Below are 13,483 nucleotides of genomic sequence, written 5' to 3'. Positions count from 1 at the left end.
ATTATTTCAATCCTCTTAATTCTCTGCTTTTTTGGCAGATAATGCCATAAGTCTTTTTTGCTTAGCAGCCACGGATTCAAGAGAGATTTCTTTTTAAACATTTGGAATGTTTAAACTGAATGAACCAACAGAAGAAATAATTTTTACCTGAACAGGGAGAAAATAAAAGGAGAACTTTTCAAAATACTACAGTGGCTATCAACTAATTTTTTTTTAATGAGCCTGAATATTACTTTAGGACTGCAACTTTCCCCCATTCAATCCAAATCCATGCAATGCAAAGTCCCATGAAACTCAGTAAACTGAAATAACCTTTTCCTCCAAACTCCTTCCCCGAAATTCTTGAATAGTCGCCTGTGGTTGAACTGGAATGCATTTGGAAGGGTCTGAATTAAGTGCAGCTAGCCCAAAAGACAGTTTGGCTTCCTACAGAGGTGTAAAGGATAAAAAAGGGATTGTGGTGGACAGTGCATTGTTATTGTGAATTATGCAGCGAGCTGAAAGGACACTGCAATAGTCATCAAAGTTCCTAAGAGCCACTCTCTTCCAGATGAGGTAATAGAGTGGCTCTGAGCTCTGAGGTTAACTAAAATCAAATTTTACGGTGCTGTAAAATACATTTGCTGTATTTCACTTATTTCTAAAGTTAGAGGGGTGATTGTGCTGACCCTATTGTCAGTACCACCTCCACTTAACCCAACATGATCTGCATGAAGATGACCACAAAGTTTTACCTAAAGCACATATGACAAGCTGTAGCCTACGCAAAAATTGATGTATTTTTGGATATTCTAAGGAATCAGAAAGCATCGATCAGAAATCTATGAAACCATGCATTGGGTTTTCAAATATCTTCCTTTAAATAACAATCAGAAGGATGGACTCATTGTCCTGCACTGTTTCATTAACAGGCTGACATATGTGATTGCTTCTGAAAGCAGCTACCCCTGAGAAGAAAGACCTTGGAGGTCCTTTCAAGCCCTATGTAATGGAAAGACAACACTGAAGTTATGTGAGACTTAGTGCTGTAAATGATCAGCATCACATTAATTTGTTCTCTAACTTGAATATGTATCATTTATGTTCCTATAAATTTTTTAGGTACAGTGCTAATATTAATTATTGATTGGATGTACAAGTGTTGACTCCCACACGGTACAATTAATAATGCATGTCAAACAGAGACAATAAATGTGTGTTCTTTAAAAGTGAGTTAGAATGCATCAGATGCTTTTATTTTCCATCATCAAGAACTGATTTATAATCTTACAAAATTGTTTTCCTTATACTTTTTGAGGGCAAAAAAGCAATTTTATGCCTTAATGTTGTATTGTTTTCATTCATTTGGATGACCACAGATATGCAACACTTAGAGGAAAGTTGGCACATCTTAAGATGCCTCTGTAGAGCTGTTGCACCTTTTCCCACAGATAAAGCCTCACCCTGAACAGTGCTATTTTCCACCTCTCTACAGGAGCCCATACAATCTGGCAGGCCTTGGCTAAGCTGGGGTTGTGAACAGTGGAGTAGGTGTGAGCAGAGACATGAACATGGGCTACAAAATGAGGAACCACACAAGTTACATCTTCCTTGACAGCTGGGGCTGTAAGAATATGGTCCAGTGAAGCCAAAAGAGTCCAGTTAACTCAGCTGGTAGCAGGAGCTGACTGCAAGAGCACAAGAATCTCAGCTATTATATTGAGATTTAAATGTAACTCTGACCCATGAGCATGAATAACAAAAGTCTCAGTGATTTCAATCAGACGAGGCTTGGGTCTATTTACCGTAACTGAGTCTGTCCTCAGAAAAATAATTAATTCCTTGCATTGTCTCACATGTATTGATTTTTGTAATTACAATGAAATTGGAGGCAAGGGTGAGGGGAAGGAAATGCACTTGATTTATGTTTAATTTGATGCACAAGATGTCAAGGACAAAGAAACTGAGATGCAACGACCATGCCCATCCTCGATGCACTCCTCTGTGCTTAGATAACGAGTGCCAGACATGTTATAGTGGAGAATCTAAAAATCACACACTGCTCTAATGTACAGAATTCAGTACTGTGGTGTACAGAGCTGTGTTTCTACAGCAGCCTCCACAGCATGCAGAAGAGATGCCCAAGGGGAAGAAGATAAGGACAGGACAAGCTTAATCTGTATCAACGACTGAGGAGGAGACAAAGAATTAGAAGCTGTTGCTTTTAATAAAGTTGCCAGGGGATAATGTAAGGAAAAAAAAAAAAAAAGGAGTGAGAGAAAAGAAAATACATGTGGACTTGCTTGGTAATGATGCTGTTAGGAAAACGATAGCAACAGGAGAACATTTGCGTTTCCATTGTGCTTTCACTAAAATGGCAAGTTAAAAAATCTTTTGACCTAGTGTCTGTCAGTATTTGACTTCTTAATTAGGTGACAGTCTCCTTTTCCCAACATGTTTGTGAGAGTGGTTGGCCTGTTTCCATACACACACAGAGATTTGATGATAAGACTCCATTTCTAGTTTCCACAGCACCAGAAGTTAGTTTGCCAAAAGATATCCTCATTACTTACACAGATACAGTTCTGAGTTAAGTACTTTCATCTAAACACATGATATTTTAAACAAAAAGTAACCTGTCTGCCTCCAGTACAGAGAACTAATTTGCATCCAGTTTGTGCAGTTTCTAAAAGCTGTTGTATAAAATGTCAGCACCCTAAGGGAAATTTTACTCTGGTGACCTACACACACCGCAGCAAAGGAAGATGCAAACTCATACTTTGAAAAAAAAAAAAAACCCACCAGCAAAAACCCTCACTGGTGTGGCAGTCTGTTGGCAACACTTTGTGAAACAATATTCTTCCTGGCTATGAGAGCGCTCTGCACACAAAGCATAACACAACGAACTGTGAGTCAGTAATAAATAACCAATTGACAGTGATTGATGATGGCATCTGTCTCCAAAGGAATTATTGGTAAAAATACTAAAAATTCTTTTCCTCTTAATATATTAAATTCTTTGTCTAGGGGTTGAGCTGATACTGCCAGAAAACCCTTTTAACACAGCTAGCATAAATTTTAGTGGGCGTTTGAATACTGAAGCACAAGAAGTTAGCCTGTTAAAAAAGCTGCCCTTGGAAAGGCTGCTGTTTGCGTAAAATACATTGGTTCTTCTCAGCTGGGAAATCATTTGATCTATTCTGTATCATAAGCTCTGTCACTACAGACGCAAATATGGATATGAAATATGAACATGAAGTAAAACATAAAAAGAGACTCAATAAAATGAGTAATTATGTTTTGCTCAAATCCTCTCACACCAGCGAGAGGCACATACCATCACAAATTCAGCAAAGTCTGCCCATTTCAGTATGTGGGGGAAAAAAAAAAGGCAGCCAGGCCTTGTGGGGCACATTACCGCAGAGGGTATTCTCGGGAGAATCTGAGAGCACTGACTGAGGAGGGCTGATTACTGCAGAGCTTTAACTGATGGCCAGATGCAGGGGAAGACAAGGAGTCTGGAGCTGCTCTGTGCCATGACCTAACACTTGGCACGTGGACAGCTGATCAAAGAGTCTAACACTACTGGTCCAGCACAATCTTTCAAAACGCAGCCCAAGTCCTTAGTGACAAATTTTCAGTGCTTTATGCCATTTCCCAGTATACCGATAAATTAAAAAGAAATCAAGAAAAAAGGACACAGACACAGAGAAGTAATCAAGTACCTAAATATTTGTGAAAAGTCAGTGTTAGACGTACTAGCAGATTATTCTTAGAAATTTAAAATTCCAGCATTTAAATTCCAGTCTTTTTAGTTCACATGCCTGAGAAGCTCATGATCCTACAGTGCCAAATATAAAACTTAATCTTATGTATAGTCTTTACGCTCAGATGCCCACGACATTGAAAAGCTGAAGCTTTTTTATAAACATGATTTTATGAGTTTCTAGCTATTCAGACCTTAGCCTAATTTATTCTCTGAATATTTCACAGAAATGACAACACATCAGTTGACACCCAATGCTAGAATTCAAGCTGTATTACAAGCACGGAAACAACAGGACTGTGGATACAGACTAGAAATGAAAAGTGAAGCCCAGAACACACAGTTGAGCAAGTGCAGAAAAAATGAAAGCAGACATGACATAACGGGCTGTGAAGAATCACACTTGGATATGAACCCTGCTGAAAAGCAGTCTCCCTCTGTACAGAAGTCTGATTATATAGTTACCTAGGTCTTCCTACAGGAAAATCATGTAGAAGTGGAGGACTCTGAACCTCCCCTACTGAGGTTCAATGGCAAAACTATCACCAGCTTCACTAGGAGAAAGAGTCAGCCTGCAATCTTTATGATGAAAAACCGTATTTCAGAATATCACACGTAGACGTAGTGCAGAAAATGAAACAAAATTCAGCAAGCAATGTAGAATATTAAGCACTAAAATTATGAAAACACTGTTTTCCACAGAAATATATCCTTATCAATTATCACAAATATCTGTGGCAACCATGCTAAAAAGATATCTCTTTTTCTTTTCAATGTAAACTGTGTTTTGTTTTTGTGTTGCTAAAGCACAACAGAGTGAAGGGCACACTCTGCTGGACAGAAGCACCATTTACACTGAAAGCTTTCTAACAATATGAGTACTGAAAAATAACCCCCGTTATATGACATCTGGACTTGAAGTGGTGCTCCATAATAGGCTGCTACTTGACGTCTTTTCATCCTGAATATTAAAGACAATGGCTATGATGCTATGAATAGACTTTCTCATGTTTAAACATCAGCCTACCTGCTGTAAGAATACTTTCTTTCCTGAAGGACTTTTTTTAGCAGTATAACATTGTTCAAAAACCCTTTACCTTAGGCTTTTCATCCAGTATTTGCTGACGAATCTCCTTGTGTTTTTCTACAAGTTTCTCCTGTCTTTTACTCTGAGCATCTTCTAGCTGTAAGAAAAGAGCAGAGAATCTTCTTTAAGAGACTGCACGTCCTCACCTTCCCACCTCTTCCCAACAAACACTTCATCCATCAAAATTAAAATGTTATCATCAAAACTATCAATAATTCTAATACAAACTTACACATCATTTTCACAATCGTTCCAGAGCACAACTGCTCTACCAGTTGTATGTGGACAATGTATCTCAGATTTCACAAGTGATTTAGAATCAGAAGTGTCTAAAGGACTAATTGTAGACTTCTAATGCTATTAAAAGCATAATGCATTTTTAAAGATCGTATTAGTTTGCTTTAGCTTTTATTGTGTGAGCTGTACAAGATGGACCCTGTTCCTAGAAGAGGATTTGCATCCTAGAGTCCTAAATGAACATGCTGACAAATTTTGGGACTCATTTAATAAGCGCTCAGACATGTGTCTGACTCCAACAGGAATTAAGCAAACTTAATTTTCTAACTCTTTAGGTTGCTGCCTGAATCAAGGTCTCTGATTAAAAATGGGCCAGCTTTTGATCTGAACTATCTCTGCATTGAAATTAAGAGAAAATTCAATGGTGGCATATGCTTCATTGTGACTTCACACATCAAAACACTGCAGTGCACACTTTCAGCCCAGTGTAAACCACCTGTATCTTCAGAAAAGCTAACACCTGTACTGGAGTTCTTTGACACGTATTTACAGAGCTCACAGAATATTTTTTGCATTTCAGTATCTTAACAAATGTAATTAAGGTTAAAATATACTGTGCAATTAAATGTTTATTGACTTTCAGAGTTCCTTATGTAATCCTTGCATTCATGAGACAACAAGCCAATTAAACAAAATTGGTACATTTTCCACAAATAAACACAGGATATTCAGAGATGAAATCATAACCATATTAAAATCTGCCTCCTTTAGCACCATCCCCCAAACATTGACTAACAACTAATCAAGATTTGTCTGAAATTCCAGTTTTAACTGGAATGTGAAGTCTACACTGCATCTGTTAAAAATTGGCACTTGCAGAATCTTTATACCGAAATTTAGAATCTGCAGTTTAATATGACCTAAGATAAGCCGACATTTTACCCCCCAAAATGAAAAATAAACATACAGCCTGACTTACCCGTTTTATGTACTGCACCACCTCCTGGATATATGATCGAATCATTTCAGTCTTCTCTCTGGAGAGAAGCAATCAACAAGTTATTGTAGTCAATAAGATCACATCAATGTATTTTAATCCCCAACAACTCCTTAGAAAAATAAGTAAGGCCATGTTTTAAAAGTACGGATCTGCCTGCTTGACTTTTATCCAATTCCTGAACGTGCATTTCATAACAGGCTGCATCTTCATGGTATGAAGGGCTCAGACTTCCCCATGACCTGCCACAGCAAAGCCCCTACTCTTTCTCAACAGGCTTTTCCCATAGGATATTGCCACATCTTCAAAGTGATGGTGGTGTTCCTTAAGGCCCAAATGTCAGTCTAGGAGAGCGCACGATCATCAGTAGATGCACACTGCCACATTGTGGCACATTATATAGTAGAGAAATAGCCTCTGTCAGCAGCAGATACTGCTGGTGACATCTCAGAGACAACGTCAAACCTCCCACAAAGGGCAGGGCAGACTCCACTTTGGTCCCCAGCTTTGCTATGTAAACCACATAAAGCTGAACTTAGAGGAAATACTTGAACTTTAAGTGACTTGGTGAGATAGCTATTAGGTAACCTTTGGTCAAAGGCTGAACATGAGATCCCCCAAAGAGTTAAATGAACATAAAACAGCAATTTGCAGATACCTGAGTTGACCAGATTCAGTACACCACTCCAAAACCTAATTACAGAAATTTCTATCTGTTCAGGTGGCACTAAAATCTGATGGTTTCAGGTAGCCACGCAATCCCTGGGTGCATGCAAGAATTAGAAAAATTAAGTAACAATACAATGTATTATCTCTGTGTAATATTCTTTCCCAGATTTGTCTAAAAGCTTCAAATAAACAACAGCCTAGCCTGGATGAATCGAAAGGGATTCACCAGAAGGTCTCACTACTCTCTGTCCTACCGCAAGAACGAGGACAACCTGAGTTATTTGACAGAGGAAAGCTGAGTTTGCCATGTAGTTCCCATCTCACCTTTCCCAAGCGTTCTTTGAAAAGCCTGGCAAAGGAAACTCCTTGGGAAAAATGAGAAAAAAAATAAAAGGAAAACAAAAAAGAATTTCTACTTGTCCATTTCTAAGCCCTTCTCACTAGTGTCTCATTAACCTCTCAGCAAATCATTTTCTATTGCAGTTGATCTTTAATGCTATAATGTTTTCATCATGACTAACTACTTTTTTTCTAATATGACTTTCATGTCCTCTGACCAGCTCTAATCATATTAAGTATTTCTCCCTTTTTTTCATAATCCGTTATTCTCATTTTGTTATCTTTTTTCTAGGATGTTTATTAAAATTCTATAATATAGATTTTTAAATGCAGTTCATTTTGCGTGTGTGTGACCTTCTTTCAGTGTTACCAAACACACAGATTCTATGTTCAGAGACTCCAAAATCTGTATAAACCTTTTTACCTGTAGAAAACCAAACACAGTCATGTCTTTCGTACTTGGTAAGACTCGGATGTTCTGGATTTTTCTTTTGTCCTCCTGTATTTTTCACTGTCCTTAAATGTTACTAAAGTAGAGACTGTTGACAAGAATATCCCAGCAAACAATGTAAGATTAAAATGCTCCATTTTTTTTTCGAGCTGCTTGTCAAAACAAATGAAGGAGGACAAACAAACCTAGATGCTGTGCCCTTGTGAAGAATATAATCAGCTTGCACAACTACAGTTTGTAGTGTCTGGTGGTGCATAAAAGAAATTAATATTCCCGTTCCTGTTTACAGAAACCGCATCCTTAGAGATCAGCTTTCCTCCCTCTCCCACCCAAAGTGACTGCATGCTGCATAACACTGTCACTGGAGGAGAATCAGTAGCATGGCATCTGAGTGGAATTTGTCATGGAAGTAGAGCAAACCTTCCAGCGTGTTGCTGCTATTTCTTCTGAAGAGTTCTAATAGAGTTATGAAGAAAAGATAACTCACAAATAAAAACCTATGTTAAGGTGAAATCAAACCCTGCAGGAACTGAAGCCAGTAAGTCTATTTATACTCAGAGGAATAGTGTCTGGATTAGCAGCATCTTGGTGAATCTCTCTGTCATGCCACTCATAGGCATGTCTCCATACCACACATCAGCACCTTTGCAGCTGACCCAGACACTCAATACTTGCACAACAGGAGATTAGATTAGTCCCAGGAAATTAAACTAGTATCAGGGGAAGGAAGAAGGACTGCACTGCTCTGGTGAGGTATCACAGTCTGACTAAAAGGTGCCTTGTGTTTAGGGTTGAGACCTTTCTTTGTTTTTCCATTTGTGAAAAGTCTTGTTTCCTCATAACATATAAGGATATTGATCTAGGGATATACTTACTCTTCCATTTGATTTTTATCCTTGGACTTTGCTTCTGTGATCTTCTCCTGCCTCTTCTTGTCCATTTTTTTCTTCAATTCTTTCTTTTCTCTAAAAGCATAAAAAATAAAGGCAAGTTCAAATTGCATCTAAACAAAACCCACACAGAGTAGTAATCAATTATAAGGGGAATAGCACCTTACTTTTCACATGTTTCTTTCAGTTTCTTTAGCTGGCTGTTCTGACACTCCTCTGCTACATCTGTCAACTTCTGAATAAGCTAAAAAAAAAAAATCCCAAAGAAACAAAAATACGTATTTTCAGCTAAACATCATACATGCATCTAGGTTTCCCCAAAAGTCTGCAACAGACATGAAAGTGTTACACCATTCCCTGACTAATTACCAATGATCAAAAACCAGTAAACATTCTTATAGGTGTAAATGCATTCTTAACTTGCGGAGTCCAACCAGACTTGTGTATGTCCAACTTACACAGAAACTACTACTTCTCTGTACATCAAGGTGACATAGTTTCAGAATATTAAATGTAAAACCAAAATATATCTTGCAGATTTTACCTCTGTTAGGAATTAAAATGTTTACAAGAATTAATAAATGGTCACAAACTGAATTAATGCAATAAAAACTACAGATTGAATTCCTGTAGGACTGAATATTCAGGGTTCTCTGTGAGCACTGAAAACATTCCTCTTGAATTGAGCATTATTACATGGAACAGCTTGGATTTCAGGGTGGTCAGGTAGATATTGAAAATTCATGCACGATAGCTAAGAAAGGTAAGTATAGATAAGCATAGCCTACATTTTGATCACTGAATTATGGATTGAAAAAAATCTGAGTCATTGGTTTGAAATCTGCTGTGCAGCGCTGGAGCCAATCTCATTCGTGCTGACACTGCTAACAAAAAGCATGCTTGTAGTGGTGATGCTGACGGGAAAGGACACATGGACAGGGCTTGTGTGCAGCTTCAATGAACGGTGAATTAAAGTGGGAAATGCGACCAATTTGGTTCCATCACTCCCTCTAGTTTAAGTCTGATTCTGTAAAATAATCCTCTCAAGATGATGAACCATGGAATGTGTAATAACGCCTAGCTAGTCTGATCCAGCTTTTCATTCCTTAGATAAAAGAAGAAAGATACCGACAATAGGCTCTCCTCTAAAAGAAAGACATCAGACAGAATCTCTCAGCTGCAAGGCGGATTTTAATCAGAATATTAACTCCTGCACAGCTCAGAGGGAAAACTGTCTGAAGGTTCTGTGCTAAAAAATTAATTTATTCTGACACTACCGAATTGGACCATGCTGGAAATGTAACTTTGCTTTGAGAAATGCCATTTCCCATTTTGAAATGAGAAACAAGCTAGCTTACAACAGAAGTCCAACTATGTGGGTCCAAAATGGTTTGTTTCGATAAAAACTAAAATCTCTGAGATGCAGCCAGCAACTGTTACTTAAAGGTGGACTCTCTCCCTGCGGCACAGGTAACCGTGTCCATGCGCCCACGCTGGAGCAGCTGTGATTCACATACAACTGCTGATAAACAGGATGCTGCTTAATGGCAGCACCATGTGATGATCCACAGGAATTAATTTGTAAAAAGGCCTTGCTGAGTGATATCCATGCATATCACTGCTCTGACCTGCTCTTTTTGGATGGAAGGGCAGAACAGACAAATCACTTCACCCAACCGTAATGAGGCAAAACATCATATAACAGAAAAAAAACTTGAGAGAGGATTGTCTGGAGTCAAGGAACAGTTTGCACTCCCATAAAACCCTTTAAAAACTGCTCTCTTCTGCCTGAGAATATCCATCTGCATCAGCTGCCATCTGCCCAAGCTCTTCTATTTCAGCTCAGAGGGTCTATGATTCTTCTGTAGTCGTCGGTGAAACTCCAGCTGTAAAAACAGAAGCTGGCTTGGACTGATGGATGCAAAATATTTCTCCACCATATACAGATTATCCCCTTAGGATCCCCTTAAAGCATTCATCTGCAACAGGAACACTGTTTGGCACAACTCTGTGCCCTGGGGAATGTTTGAATCTATTTTCATTTTTTCATGGCGTTTCAATTTATTCTCCAGCTAATCCTGCCTCCTTGAGTGTTCAACATTTAAAAAAGTGGCAGAACAAAATGGGAACGTCATCCAAAAGCTGCAGTAAACCGAGACCCGTAACTAGAGTTAAGGACTCTCTGCATTAGCAGTAGTAATAATCCTGTTGCCTTTCTGCCTTCCATCCAAAGCGTTCTGAGTTGTTAGAAGTGTTAGTGACAAAGTGACACAACAACTCCTTGAAGTTGCAGCAGACCACAGGGAAAACAAGCTCTGAAATGGACTCCAAGCAAGAGGAAGCCCCACTTAGTTAAAATGTCATGCTGCTTTCATTACTCACCCTGAGACTGCTAAAGAAAAGCAGACGACATTACAAACGTACCAGCTTAATGTGCTCTCGTTTCTGGTACTTCTCACTGTAATACTGCTCCTGTCGGAGGTTTAGTAGCTGCTGTTGTTGCTTCTCCTTCAGCTCGACTAGCTTCTGGGTCATTTCAGAGTCCAGCGCAGCTAATTCCTGCTCAATAGTTGAAGAATTGTGATCGGGGCTACCTGTTTCAGATCTGCAAAGACAGACACGCACACATGACCAAGGTCTAAGTCACTAGGCATGTGCACTCTGCCCCTTATTTAAACCTTGGTTTTAAGGCAGCTGGTTATAGTAGCTCATTATGAAGTTTCTCTGCACCATATATAGGGCCAGAAGATGATTTTAGCTTTAGTAAGTCCAATAATGTCACCTTTTAGGAAAAAAAATAGTGTCAACAGTTTATTAATAGGATGGCTATTGCTTGTAAACCTCATTTTACTAACCCATCACGGTGGTGTGAACTGGACTTCGTATAAATGAGTTATAAATGCAACTGCCAAGATTTCCCATAAACATATGCCCATAGAACTTGTTTATCCACCTCCAGACATGTAACTTGAACTTAAAAGCTGCACAGTCTTCAGCAGAAATGATGAATGCCAAGTATTTTGAAAACCAAGTCATTCTTGCATGCACTTAGCAACAAATCTAAGAGCCTAACCTTACATCTGCATTTATAAAATGCTTAAAATGGTAGGAACATCCCTACCATCCATTTATTTGGTATCCCCCTCCCCCCCCCTTCAGGAAATGCCATGCATAGCACACACAGAGGAAAGTGCAGTATGGACTGCTGACTTAAGGAGGAAAGTTAACACCCCAGCGGGGAATAAACCTCAGAAAGGCAGCACGTAGGAGAAAAGGAAAAATACAATGAGGAAGTTAACTAAAAAGCAACACTAAGGAACAGTTCTGGGTTTTTTGTCTTTCTTAAGACAAAAGGAAGGATAGATGTAATTGTGAAAGGAGACATGATATGACAACACTACAGTGCTCAAGGAAAAAGTAGGTAAGTATCATTCTCAGGCCAGCAGTAAACTAAACCCAAGGAAAACATAAAAAATAAAAAATAGCTGTATCCCTGCTCTGCTTCTGTGTTTACTGCTGTACGCAGGAGTTAAATCAGTTGCCTGGGAAACCTCAGGAACAGTGCATGAGATGGACAAAACAGCAAAACCTTGAACAGAGTGGGCTGACACTGTGAGAAAAATGAGTTTGCTACTCAGAAATTTGCAGAGATTACAATGCAGAGAAATTGCTACAACTGGCTGCCTCTCTTTTCTCTCCCAGGTTCAAGTCTGCAGCTGTTGTCAATTAAAGAGTTACTTCAACTGAAATAATGTGAAGCTGCTTTCATCAGTGTGAGGACATGAACCAAGGTAGCCTCTTTTTATTTCTTGTATTTTTATTGTATTTGAATATTCTGCTAAGAGGTTAAGTGGTGTCAGTGTGATAGGTGAGGATAATTTAAATACAGAACCAGATGACAGCATTAATGAATATTAAAGTCAGCACATTATGCCACTACATTGTACATATTAAAATTGACATTTCTTCTGTATTTTTGGGAAAAAGAAATACAGCCTATTTCTAAATGCTGGCTAAAATACTAGGACCGTCTTTTAAGGAATATGATCATTCAAGAAAATTCAGAACACCACCAGCAAAACACTTGTGCATGTATACCAATAAATACTTCAACCTTCCTATAGACAATGGCTTTACTGAATCTTGGCCCAATTTTAGACAAGGGCATGAAACATTAATTACTTCTGACCAGAGACAACATGTTTTTATGGCAATCTGATACAGGGACTCCTGATGAAGTAGTGATTTATACTTTGCAGTTACAGGCAAATAGCTACAGTAATAATTTAAAATGATAAAAATCTCCTTTTTCCTTGAGATGCAGTACTCTGTTAGAAGTCTGCTGCTTGAGATAATACGTACTTGCAAGTTTGAAAATCCCTAAAAATATATTCTTGCCTTTTAAAAATTCAACCTCAGATTTTTTAACCTTCAGATTTCTCTGTATCTGCACATAAAACTTCACATCTCTGAAATCACTGTGACAGCTCTACATAATAGACTGCAGGGTTTTATTGCCTGATATCATGAATGATGCATAGTCAGATCATAACGAGATAAAAACAACAAAATCCTTCTTATTCAAAGACAAATGAGTAATTTTATTTATTCAGTTTGTTTTTCTGCTTGAATTTGAACAGAATATGCTAGAGGAAAGACAGAAACATGACATTGTTTTGGCTGCCACTATCTGTCACACACATTGATGATGGAAAATACAGTGGATAAAATACCACTGTGTGTGCAGTCGACAACCAGTCATTAAGGGAGCTTGTTAAACTCAAGTGTAGAACCTGGAAGCCTGGAAACTGGCAACAGTTAAGGCCAGCTGAACATAGATATATTATGAGTGTTAAGCTCTTATTAAGCCCAATGACATACTGTCATCAGGCAAGCATAAATGAATAAGCTCATTCCTAGGGACAAGTTATGGCCTGAATCCCAGTCACTTACAATTAGAGGTACTATCAACATTGTCGGCAGCCAGAGCATGCTTGCAGCTTTTTTCTCTAATAGTCTCCTACCAAAAAGTGTCAAGTAATTGTTTTAACATTCATTCAATGTCTTC

General features: G+C 38.5%; 1 protein-coding gene across 5 annotated transcripts in view; it reads right to left on the bottom strand.

Annotated features, from left to right (window-relative positions):
- The window catches only part of PLCB1 (phospholipase C beta 1), a 425,067-nt gene that overhangs the window by 57,389 nt on the left and 354,195 nt on the right, over positions 1–13,483 (bottom strand). For all 5 annotated transcript variants that reach the window (XM_075413467.1, XM_075413470.1, XM_075413466.1 and 2 more), the window contains exons 27-31: positions 10,840–11,020; positions 8,583–8,659; positions 8,401–8,490; positions 6,049–6,106; positions 4,843–4,929 (exon numbers count right to left, since the gene is read on the bottom strand). In XM_075413467.1, the coding sequence (XP_075269582.1) occupies positions 4,843–4,929; positions 6,049–6,106; positions 8,401–8,490; positions 8,583–8,659; positions 10,840–11,020 (493 nt within the window). The remainder of the gene's footprint in view (positions 1–4,842; positions 4,930–6,048; positions 6,107–8,400; positions 8,491–8,582; positions 8,660–10,839; positions 11,021–13,483) is intronic.

This window comes from Opisthocomus hoazin, chromosome 2, assembly GCF_030867145.1.
Source record: "Opisthocomus hoazin isolate bOpiHoa1 chromosome 2, bOpiHoa1.hap1, whole genome shotgun sequence".
NCBI lineage: Eukaryota > Metazoa > Chordata > Aves > Opisthocomiformes > Opisthocomidae > Opisthocomus > Opisthocomus hoazin.
This window is presented reverse-complemented; position numbering and strand designations above follow the sequence as displayed.